Raw genomic sequence first — 12791 nt, 5'->3', positions numbered from 1 at the left:
TGTGTGGAGTCTGCATGTTCTCCCCGTGCCTGCGTGGGTTTCCTCCAGGTGCTCCGGTTTTCTCCCACAGTCCGAAAGAGGTGCTGGTTAGGTGGATTGGCCATGCTAAATTGCCTCTCAGTGTCCAAAAATATGTGGGTTATGTGGAATGGCCATGCTAAATTGCCCCTTAGTGTCCAAAGATGTGTGGGTTAGGTAGATTGGCTGTGCTAAATTGCCCCTTAGTGTCCAAAGATGTGCAGGTTCCAAGCTTGGGTCACCATCTGTGCGGAGTTTGCACGTTCTTCTCATGTCTGCGTAGGTTTCCTCCAGGTGCTCCAATTTCCCCCCACAGTCCAAAAGACATGCTGGTTAGGGTGCATTGGCCATGCTAAATTGTCCCTCAGTGTACCCGAACAGACGCCGGAGTGTGGCGACTAGGGGATTTTCACAGTAACTTCATTGTAGTATGAATGTAAGCCTACTTGTGACACCAATAAATAAACAAACTTTATTGGACAGCCTGATTTGGGCAGCTGGATTAGACTGGCGTTAGAAATAATTGGCACTGACATCATTAATCTGTTCTTTTCAATTAGCTACTGATCAACTCATAATGAATTCTGGAAAAGATCCACTGACGAAGGAACTGGAGGAGGAATTGAAACTAAGCTCCGATGATCTTTGCAGCCATGCCTGGTTTCATGGTCCTATTCCACGGCAGGTTGGACATCACTGGTCATTTATTTCAATGTATAACTGTAAACTGCACGAGGGGTTTCATATTCAGAAGTAAACTGTGGGGTTAAAGCAGAAACGATTAATCCTTTGCTACCTGAAATTCACTAGCAAACGTAGCAAACTTGTCTAGTATTATTTATAGGGGAGTATCTTTGAAGGAGGGGATTGTTGTTTATTTTCCCCCCGCTCAATTGTTCTAGGTCCTCCCATCTCGGGTAGGGTATGAGTTAGTTGTAGAGCCACCCCTTCAACTGCCAAACCCAAAGATGGGATCCATATTGCTCCACTGTGACAATTCCATTTCCCACGTTGACTAACCTGCGATACTCTCGGGGAATGTCCTTTGACATCATGGACGGTGTTTTGTGTCATGGGACTCAATCTATTGAATGTACAGCTCATATTTACACTGCATTCTTAATGCAAGAGAAAGCCTTGGAGCCATGGTAGAACATTCAGCCAAAGGAGGAACGTTTAATGGAAAGAGATAAATGACAAAAGGAAGGGATGTAGAAACATTCTAAACACATGGAGGGAACATAAGAACATAAGAAATAGGAGCAGGAGTTGGCCATCTAGCCCCTCGAGCCTGCCCCGCCATTAAATAAGATCATGGTTGATCTGATAGTGGTTTAGTTCCACTTACCCACCCGCTCCCCATAATCCTTAATTCCCTTATTGATCAGAAATCTATCTACCTGTAACTTAAACATATTTAACGAGGTAGCCTCCACTGCTTCAATGGGCAGAGAATTCCAGAGATTCACTACCCTCTGAGAGAAGAAGTTCCCCCTCAACTCTGTCCTAAACTGACTTCCCCTTATTTTGAGGCTGTGCCCTCTAGTTCTTGTTTCCTTTCTCAGTGGAAAGAATCTCTCTGCCTCTACCCTGTCTAGCCCCTTCATTATCTTATATGTCTCTATAAGATCTCCCCTCAGCCTTCTAAACTCCAACAAGTACAGGCCCAATCTACTAAATCTCTCCGTATAAGTTAACCCCCTCATCTCCAGTATCAACCTGGTGAACCTTCTCTGAACTCCCTCCAAGGCCAATATATCCTTTCGCAAATAAGGGGACCAAAATTGTACACAGTACTCCAGTTGAGGCCTCACCAGTACCTTGTACAATTGCAGCAAGACCTCCCTGCTTTTATACTCCATCCCCTTCGCGATAAAGGCCAACATTCCATTTGCCTTCTTGATCACCTGCTGCACCTGCAAACTGAGTTTTTGCGATTCATGCACAAGGACCCCCAGGTCCCTCTGCACAGTAGCATGTTGTAATTTTTCACCATTTAAATAATAGTCCATTTTACTACTATTCCTTCCAAAGGGAGATAGCAAAGCAATGTTTTAGAACAGGTTCCAGGCAGAACCTTGTAACTGATGGGCTCCTGATGACATCCATAGTCTACCTGAGAATGACACTCTTATGGTTACCAGGCGATTGTAGACAGGGACCATTCTGTCATCACAGTTTGGAGATCAGAGTAGAGTCTGCTTGGAGATCTCATCTGTGAGTCACAGTCGAGGGTCTGATTGGTGATTTTGGCCCAGTACCATATCTTTCACGTCTTGTTACCCAAGTAATACCCCTCAGGAGTGATGCAAGGAACCCATTTCTCCAGTCTCTGCGGATGGTCTCAGGGCAAGCAATAGAGCTAGTCCGACCTGGAACCACTTGAAGTTGTTAATGTGTGCTTGAAATTAAAACATAAGGACGGCATGGTGGCACAGTGGTTAGCACTGCTGCCTCACACTGCCAGGGACCCGGGTCCGATTACCGGCTTGGGCCACTGTCTGTGTGGAGTCTGCACATTCTCCCCGTGTCTGCGTGGATTTCCTCCAGGTGCTCCGGTTTCCTCCCACAGTCCGAAAGATGTGCTGGTTAAGTGCATTGGCCATGCTAAATTCTCCCTCAGTGTACCCGAACAGGTGCTGGAGTGTGGCGACTAGGGGATTTTCACAGTAACTTCATTGTAGTGTGAATGTAAGCCTACTTGTGACTAATAAATAAACTTTGACTTTAAAAACAAGTTCCAATCCCCTGTCAAAATCTGGCGACTGATGTACAGAGGGTTCTTGGGGTTCAAGTCCATAGCTCCCTGAAATTGGCCACACAAGTAGTGGATAGGATGGTAAAGAAGGCATTAGGCATGCTTGCATTTATTGGTTGGGGCATTGGGTACAAGAGTCAGGATGTCATGTTGTAGCTTTATAAAACTACTGTTAGGCTGCACTTAGAGTATTGCATTCATTCTGGTTGCTACATTACAGAAAGGATGTGGAGGTTTTGGAGGGGGTGCAGAAGAGGTTTACCAGAATGCTGCCTGGAATGGAGGGTATGAGATATTAGGAGCGGCTGGACAAACTAGGGTTGTTTTCTCTAGAACAGCCGAGGGGAGACCTGATAGAAGTCTATAAAATTATGAGAGACATAGATAGAATCGACAGTCAGAATCTTTTCCCCAGAGTTGAAATGTCTGACACTAGGGGGCACACACTTAAGGTGAGAAGGGGAAAATTCAAAGGGGATGTGAGGGGCAAGTTTTTTTTGCACAGAGAGTGGTAGGTGTCTGAAACGCACTGCCAGGGGTGGTGGTGGAGGCAGATACAATAGGGGCGTTTAGATAAGCACATGAATATGTAAAGAATGGACCAACGGCAGGCAGAAAGGATTAGTTTAATTTGGCGTCATGTTTGGCACAACATCGTGGGCCGAAGGGCCTGTTTCTGTGCTGTATTATTCTATGTTCAAATTCAAAAGATTTGTCAGTTCTTGGTTTTTGCCTTGGTTATGTCCAGACATAACTATTCCAATGCTTTTTTAGCCAACCTCTCATCTTCAAACCTGCCCACCTCAGTTTAACCAAAGCTCTGCAACGGCATGGTGGCACGGAAGGGTGGCAAGTGGTTAGCACTGCTGCCTCACAGCTCCGGGGACCCAGGTTCGATTCCCGGCATGGGTCACTGTCTGTGCAGTGTCTGCACATTCTGAAAAGATAATGAATGTCTGAACAGGCAAGAAATGATTTAGCAATAGCTGCTGAGTAGCGGATGGACACTGATTTTCTCCTTCTCATAATTTTAGGCCACGGAGGCACTAATTGAGAGAGACGGAGACTTCCTCATTCGAGAATCTCGCTCTAGTCCTGGAGACTATGTGCTGAGTTGCACTTGGAAGCATGAACCTCTCCATTTCAAAATCATTCGTGTGGTCCTCCGACGCAAGGAGTCCTACACCCGTGTGCTCTTCCAGTTTGAACAGGAGAGCTTTGATAATCTCCCAGCACTGGTGCGGTTCTACGTCGGAAACCGCAAGCCAATCTCAGAGGACAGCGGGGCAATAATCTTTCATCCAATAAACCGCACTGTCCCCTTGCGATGTATCGAAGAAAAATATAGAGGAGCATCTGGCCAAAGACCACACGATAAACAACTGGCAGCAAGAAACCCTGATCAGAATAAGAGATTCAGCTTAAATCTGTCCGACGGAGTATCTTTAGACCAACTTGCAGCAGACGGCAATCTTTTAAGGTAATTAATTATTGTCCTACTAAGTATGTGTTGTTATCTCACAGACGGCCTTGTACCAGGCTTAGGAGAGGTCATACAGACCAGGAGGTTATAGGTTCAGTTCCCGATTTTTGCCTTTGTTATGTCCAAACATGACTATTCCAATGCTCTATTAGCCAACCTCCCATCTTCAAACCTGCCTACAATGGCTCAACCAAAACTCTGCAGTGGCACAGTGGTTAGCGCTGCTGCCTCACAGAGCCAGGGGCCCGGGTTCGATTCCCGGCTTGGGTCACTGTCTGCGCGGAGTCTGCACATTTTCCCTGTGTCTGCGTGGGTTTCCTCCAGTTTCCACCCACAGTCCAAAAGGCGGGGGGGCGGTACGGTGGCACAGTGGTTAGCACTGCTGCCTCACAGCGCCAGGGACCCGGGTTCAAATCCCGGCTTGGGTCACTGTCTGTGCGGAGTCTGCACGTTCTCCCCGTGTCTGCGTGGGTTTCCTCTGGATGCTCCGGTTTCCTCCCACAGTCCGAAAGACGTGCTGGTTCGGTGCATTGGCCGTGCTAAATTCTCCTACAGTGTACCCGAACAGGCACCGGTGTGTGGCAAATAGGGCATTTTCACACTAACTTCATTGCAGTGTTAATGTAAGCCTACTTGTGACACCAATAAATACATTTTACAAACATCCTGGATCATAACCTTTTTATGCATCACTCCTGTGCTCATTAATCTACATTGGCTCCCACTCTGGCTATGCTTCAATTATAAAATTCTCTTTTTTCCTTTTCAAATTTCTCGATGGCCCATCCCAATCTCTGTAACCTCTGCCAACCCTCTGCAATCTCTGCACTCCCTCAATTCTGCCTCTCGCACAACACTTACTCTAATTCCTTCACCGCCGATCTTTCATGGGATGTGGGCGTCGCTGGCAAGGCCAACATTTGGTGCCCTTCCCTCATTGCCCTTGAACTAAGTGGCTTGCTGCGGCATTTCAGAGGAGCAGTTAAGAGTCAACCACATTGCAGTGGGTCTGGAGTCACAGGTATCACAGAATCCCTACAGTGCAGAAGGAGGCCATTCGGCCCATCAAACCCTGCACCAACAACAACCCACCCAGGTCCTATCCCGGTAATCTCCCTGACACTAAGGGGCAATTTTGCATGGTTAATCCACCTAACCCGTTCATCTTTGAAGTGTGGGAGGAAACTGGAGCACCCGGAGGAAACCCACGCAGACACGGGGAGAATGTGCAAACTCCGCACAAATAGACAGGCCCCACAGGGTCAGGATGGCAGACTTCCTTCCCTAAAGGGGCGTGAGTGAACCATATGGGTTTTTACAATTGATGATAGCTTCACGGTCACTGAGACCAGCTTTTCAACTCCAGATTTTATTAATTGTGTTTAAATTCCACCAGCCGTCATAATGGGATTTGAACCCATACCGCCAGAGCATTCGCCTGGGCCTCTGGAGTACCAGTCCAATGACTTTACCACTGTACTAATATCACCATGTCTTCAGCCAATGGGCTCTGAACTCTGGAATTCCCTCCCACTCGTCCTACAACCTTTCTTTTCTTCTTTAAAATGCACCTTAAAACCCCCTGTCTCTCTTACCAAGCTTTTGATCACTTGTCCGAATAAGGCTTTATGTATCTCAGTGTCAACCCTGTTTGATAACACTGTGCTGAAACACCTTGGATGTTTTAATATATTGAAGGTGCTTTATAAATGCAGCTGTTGTTGTTCTTGGTGTTTTGCCGATCCCAGCAGGGAGAGGGGCTGGATGGGGCATCCCTCAGCGTTCCTGAATTAGGGAAAGAACAAATCAGCCTACGCTCTCACACAGGCCAGTGACCTTCACTAATGTCACAGCTTGGCATGGCTCCTGCTCTGATCAAGACCGCAAGAAATTACAAAGGATCATGAACAAAGCCCAGTCCATCACACAAACCAACCTCCCATCCACTGAGTCCGTCTACACTTTCCACTGCCTCGGCAAAGCAGCCAGCATAATCAAGGACTCCATGCACCCCCCGGACATTCTCTCTTCCATCTTTTTCCATCGGGAAAAAGATACAAAAGTCTGAGGTCACGTACCAACCGACTCAAGAACAGCTTCTTCCCTGCTGCCATCAGACTGTTGAATGAACCTACCTTATATTAAGTTGATCTTTCTTTGCACCCTAGCTATGACTGTAGCACCACATTCTGCACTCTCTACTTTCCTTCTCCCCTATGTACTCTATGAACAGTATGCTTTGTCTGTATAGTGCGCAAGAAACAATAATTTTCACTGTATCCCAACACATGTGACAATAAATCAAATCAAAATTCCTTGAGGGGCTGGCACGGTGGCACAGTGGTTAGCACTGCTGCCTCACAGCGCCAGGGATCTGGGTTCAATTCCTGGCTTGAGTCACCATCTGTGTGGAGTTTGCACATTCTCCCCGTGCCTGCGTGGGTTTCCTCCAGGTGCTCCAGTTTCCTCCCACAGTCCAAAAATGTGCGGGTTAGGTGGATTGGCCATCCAAAAAATCGCCCCTTAGTGTCAGGGGGACTAGTTAGGGTAAATACTTGGGATTATGGGAATAGGGCCTGGTCAGTGCAGACTTGATGAGTCGAATGGCCTCCTTCTGTACTGTAGGGGTCTCTGATTTTAAATCTGCCATCCTTACCCAGCCTGGCCTCTATGTGACTCCAGACCAATAGCAATGTGTTCGACTCTTAACCGCCCTCTGAAATGGTTTAGGAAGCCACTCAGTCCAAGGTCCACTGAAACCTGAGCTGGGTAAGGAGAGTATTCATTTCTCCGAGCCATGCTCAGTGACCTGGCTTATCCAGATCACTGGGTGTGGATCTGAAAGGTCAGTTTCCATGCAGGAATTTTCTAGAGTGAAGAAGGAGCACCGCCCCACCGAGGACTTACTGAAAACTCTTACACAATTAGTGTCTTCTACATTACAATAGTGACTACACATCATAAACAGTGACTTTGGGACATCCTGGGGCCATGAAAGACTCTTTAAGTCAGCAAGTCTTATCTCACCTGCGACAGTATTTAGCCTCCTGGTAGACTGGCTAACACTGTTATCAGTAAAATTACCTTAGCACATGTAAATGTGGCACGGGGAGTGGCTCAAAGATCAACTATCAAAGCCATTGCTATGTTTACTGATGCTCTTTTTTAATTGTAGAAATAAGGACAAGAGTGGCAGCCACCCAAATATTCTGGACTACGAGAATGACAAGAAGCCGTTACAGTCTGCCCAGTCTGACAGCTACCTTTCTGGAGGTAAGGCAATTTTAAATCTGAACTCTTGCATTAGGTGTTACTCTGTCTGACTGAATTCTCCTCATCTTACCGCAGGATTCCACCAATTTTAACACTGTAAGGTTTAAAAAGTAAAGTTTATTTATTAGTCACAAGTAAGGCTCATAAGAGTAGGCCATCTGGCCCCTCAAGCCTGCTCCGCCATTCAATAAGATCATGGCCGATCTTTTCATGGACTCAGCTCCGCTTACCCGCCCACTCACCATAACACTTATTTCCTTTACTGTTCAAAAATGTATCTATCCTTGCCTTAAAAACATTCAACGAGGTAGCCTCAACTGCTTCACTGGGCAGGGAATTCCACAGATTCACAACCCTTTGTGTGAAGAAGTTCCTCCCCAGCTCAGTCCTAAATATACTGCCCCTTATTTTGAGTAAGAAGTTTAACAACACCAGGTTAAAGTCCAACAGGTTTATTTGGTAGCAGATTTTCTACCAAATAAACCTGTTGGACTTTAACCTGGTGTTGTTAAACTTCTTACTGTGTTCACCCCAGTCCAACGCTGGCATCTCCACATCATGACTACCTTATTTTGAGGCCATGTCCCCTAGTTCTAGTTTCACCTGCCCATGGAAACAACATCCTTGCTTCTATCTTATCTATTCCCTTCATAATCGTATACGTTACATTATGCTTACATTAACACTGCAATTAAGTTACTGTGAAATTCCCCTACTCGCCACACTCCGGTGCCTGTTCGAAAATTTAGCACGGCCAATGCACCCTAACCAGCACGTCTTTCGGACTGTGGGAGGAAACCAGAGCACCCGGAGGAAACCCACGCAGACACAGGGAGAACGTGCAAACTCCACACAGACAGTGACCCACGCCGGGTCCCTGGCACTGTGAAGCAGCATTGCTAACCAGTGTGCTACCGTGACGCCCCTGTAAGGTAACAACACTAGTCTGAATCCCCTCATCTTACCTCGGAATTTTAACACTGTAGAGTAAGAACTCTGGTCTGTCATTCCTTCAATAGCCAAAATTCATCCTCCTTGAACCAAATGTTACTGAATTTAAAAGGCTTAAATTTGAGGACAGGATTAGGTTTGTATTTCCCTAAATACATAAGGTTTAGGGGCAATCTAATTGAGGTATTTAAGGTGACTAGTGGATTTGATGTGTAGATAGAAACTAGCCAAAACGCTTGACCTGAAAACACGCTTGTCTGGATAGGAGGTGAGAATGAGTTGAGCTCCAATGTAATGCTCCCTCCCATCATTCCCACAGTTGGCCTGCCTTCTTGTACTCTCTGGTAAGGTTCCTGCGTCCTGAATAAGGGGGCATAGCCTTAAAAGTTAAAGCTAGGCTGTTAAGGGGTGATGTCAGGAGGCATTTTGTCACACAAAGGGCAGTAGAAATCTGGGACTTGTTCGCCTGAAAGTTGGGTTGAAAATTTCAAAACTGGCAGAGATAGATTTTTGTTACAGAACCAAGAGTTGGGAGTTAAAATACAGATCAACCATTGAATGGCGAAACAGGCTCAAGAGACTGTATAGTCTCCTCCTGTTTTCTTTGCTCCTCACAGGTTACATAAGAGAAGTTGAGAGCAGAAGGCCTCTTTTGGCCATTTTGATTTCATCCATTCCAAATCTGCTGGCTGAAATTCTCCGGTTCTTCCCGTCGGTGGAATCTTCTGGTCCCGTCAATGGCGACCTCCCCCCTCATCCATGGAAGATCCCGCCACTGGCCAATGGCAGGCTGTCTCTGCCACCACAAAATACACCGCGGGGGCAGAGGTACAGAAAATCCGGCCCCCTATCTTTCCATTATGATAACTTCCACCTGATGATAGGATGTCTGCTTAACATCCCAGTGGCTAGCACTGCTGCCTCACAGCGCCAGGGTCCCAGATTCGATTCCCAACTCAGGTCACTGTCTGTGTGGAGTTTGCACGTTCTCCCCGTGTCTGCGTGGATTTCCCCCCGGGTGCTCCGGTTTCCTCCCACAATCCAAAGATGTGCGGGTTAGGTTAAAAGCGAATTCCTGCAGATGCTGGAATCTGAACCCAAAAGAGAAAATGCTGGAAAATCTCAGCAGGTCTGGCAGCATCCGTAAGGCGAGAAAAGAGCTGACGTTTCGAGTCCAGATGGCGCTTTGTCAAAGCTGCGAGTTAGGTTGATTGGCCATGTTCAATTGCCCCTTAGTGTCAGGGGGATTAGCAGGGTGGAGTTACGGGAATAGGGCCTGGGTGGGATTGTTGTCAGTGCAGGCTCGATGGACCGAATGGTCTCCTTCTGTACTTCCCTAACCCTACCTTCTGTAGGGATTCTGAGGAATTTCTATGAACACTAGAGTGTCAGCTAACCTTGAGTGAAGACATCAAGTGGGGCTTCAACCCAAAACCTCTGACCAAGAAGGAGCAATGCTTTTTGAAGTGAGCGGATAGTGTGAGACAATACTGTAAGAACAAGAGGAAATAATAATAATTCTGGTGGCCACACTACCAGAAGGATGTGGAGGCTTTGGAGAGGGTACAGAGAAGATTTACCAGGATGTTGCCTGGTATGGAGGGCATTAGCTATGAGGAGAGGTTGGAGAAACTTTGTTTGTTCTCACTGGAACGACAGAGGTTAAGGGGCGACCTGATAGAAGTCTACAAGATTATGAGGGGCATGGACACAGTGGATAGTCAGAAGCTTTTTCCCAGGGTGGAAGAGTCAATTACTAGGGGGTATAGGTTTAAGGGGCAAGGTTTAAAGGAGATGTACGAGGCAAGTTTTTTTTTATACAGAGGATAGTGGGTGTCTGGAACTCGCTGCCGGGGGAGGTAGTGGAAGTGGATACGATAGTGACTTTTAAGGGGCGTCAGGACAAATAAATGAATAGGATGGGAATAGAGGGATATGGTCCCCGGAAGGGTAGGGGGTTTTAGTTCAGTCGGTGCAGGCTTGGAAGGACCTGTTCCTGTGCTGTAACTTTCTTTGTTCTTTGTATTCAAAATTATAAATGGCTTTGACAGAATAAAGAAGGAGAAATTGTTCCCAATGGCAGAAGGGTCAACTTCCAGAGGACACAGATTTAAGGGACTGCCAAAAAGAACTAAACAGCATGAGGAAACCTATTTTTTACACAGCGAGTTGTTGTGATTTAGAACCGCATTACTTGAAATAATGGCGGAGGCAGATTCAATAGTAACTTTCACAAGGGAATTGAATAAGTACTTGAAAGGTATTGCAGGGTTACGGGGAGAGGGCAGTGAACTGTGTTGAATTGGATAACTCTTTCCCAAGTGCGAGTAAGATGGGCTGAACGGCCTCTGTTTCATTCTGTGATAACCCTACAACCTCCGTTTTCAGTCAGGGTATTGAAAAGGAAGATAAGAAAAAATAAAGATTGTGGCCGTGCCTGAACCAAGGCTTGCATCCATTTGCCTCTCGGTTGCTGATCTCACACTTATGGAAGGAATTGAGGAGTTAAAGAACTAAGTTGGGTCCATGGCACTCGGGTATATCTCTTAATGACTAGCTTGCAGCAGCACAAGAGAGCTGGCATTTCATAAGTTTCTTAAGATATAGGAGCAGAATTAGGCCATTCAGCCCATCGAGTCTGCTCCGCCATTCGATCATGGCTGATATGCTCCTCATCCCCATTTTCCTGCCTTCTCCCCATAACCCTTCAACCCATTACCAATTAAAAATCTGTCTAACTCCTCCTTAAATTTACTCACTGTCCCAGCATCCACCGCACTTTGGGGCAGCGAATTCCACAGATTCACAACCCTTTGGGAGAAGTAGTTTCTCCTCAACTCTGTTTTAAATTTGTTACTCCTTATCCTAAGACTATGACCTCTTGTCCTAGAATGCCCCACAAGAGGAAGCATCCGCTCCCCATCTACTTTATCCATACCTTTTATCATAGAACCATAGAACATTACAGCACAGAAACAGGTCTTTTGGCACTTCGCGCCTGTGCCGAACCATTTTTGTGCCTAGTCCCACTGACCTGCACCTGGACCATATCCCTCCACACCCCTCTCATCCATGTACCTGTCCAAGTTTTTCTTAAATGTTAAAAGTGAGCCCGCATTCACCACCTCATCTGGCAGCTCATTCCAAACTCCCACCACCCTCTGTGTGAAGAAGCCCCCCCTAATATTCCCTTTAAACTTTTCCCCCCTCACCCTTAACCCATGTCCTCTAGTTATTTTCTCCCCTAGCCTCAGTGGAAAAAGCCTGCTTGCATTCACTATCTATACCCATCATAATTTTATACACCTCTATCAAATCTTCCCTCATTCTTCTACACTCCAGGGAATAAAGTCCTAACCTATTCAACCTTTCTCTGTAACTCAGTTTCTCAAGTCCCGGCAACATCCTTGTAAACCTTCTCTGCACTCTTTCAACCTTATTAATAGCATTCCTGTAATTAGGTGACCAAAACTGCACACAACACTCTAAATTCGGCCTCACCAATGTCTTATACAACCTCACCATAACATTCCAACTCCTATACTCAATACTTTGATTTATAAAGGCCAATGTACCAAAAGCACTCTTTATGACCCTATCTACCTGTGACGCCACTTTTAGGGAATTATGTATCTGTATTCCCAGATCCCTCTGTTCTACTGCACTCTTCAGTATCCTACCATTTACCTTGTATGTTCTACCTTGGTTTGTCCTTCCAAAGTGAAATACCTCACACTTGTCTGCATTAAACTCCATCTGCCATGTTTCTAGCTGGTCCAAATCCCTCTGCAAGCTTTGAAAACCTTCCTCACTGTCCACTACACCTCCAATCTTTGTATCATCAGCAAACTTGCTGATCCAATTTACCACATTATCATCCAGATCATTTATATAGATGACAAACAACAATGGACCCAGCACTGATCCCTGTGGCACACCACTAGTCACAGGCCTTCACTCAGAGAAGCAATCCTCCACTACCACTCTCTGGCTTCTTCCACTGAGTCAATGTCTAATCCAATTTACTACCTCTCCATGTATACCTAGCAACTGAACCTTCCTGACTAACCTCCCATGCGGGACCTTGTCAAAGGCCTTACTGAAGTCCATGTAGACAACATTCACTGTCTTCCCTTCATCCACTTTCCTGGTAACCTCCTCGAAAAACTCGAATAGATTGGTTAAACATGACCTACCACGCACAAAGCCATGTTGACTCTCCCTAATAAGACCCTGTCTATCCAAATATTTGTAGATCCTATCTCTTAATACTCCTTCCAATAATTTACCTACTACTGACGTCAAACT

The 12791-nt window shown here is 46.1% G+C and overlaps 1 protein-coding gene across 1 annotated transcript in view; it reads left to right on the top strand.

The window, feature by feature from the left end:
* Nucleotides 1-12791, top strand: part of LOC144507632 (breast cancer anti-estrogen resistance protein 3 homolog) — a 33851-nt gene that overhangs the window by 18079 nt on the left and 2981 nt on the right. Inside the window, exons 2-4 of the mRNA XM_078234788.1 lie at nucleotides 579-703; nucleotides 3811-4256; nucleotides 7435-7532. Of these exons, the coding sequence (XP_078090914.1) occupies nucleotides 596-703; nucleotides 3811-4256; nucleotides 7435-7532 (652 nt within the window). The 5' untranslated portion in view covers nucleotides 579-595. The remainder of the gene's footprint in view (nucleotides 1-578; nucleotides 704-3810; nucleotides 4257-7434; nucleotides 7533-12791) is intronic.

Source organism: Mustelus asterias, chromosome 19 (assembly GCF_964213995.1).
Source record: "Mustelus asterias chromosome 19, sMusAst1.hap1.1, whole genome shotgun sequence".
In the NCBI taxonomy this organism is placed as follows: Eukaryota; Metazoa; Chordata; class Chondrichthyes; order Carcharhiniformes; family Triakidae; genus Mustelus; species Mustelus asterias.
The sequence above is the reverse complement of the archived record's forward strand: the minus strand, read 5'-3'. Positions and strand labels throughout refer to the sequence as shown.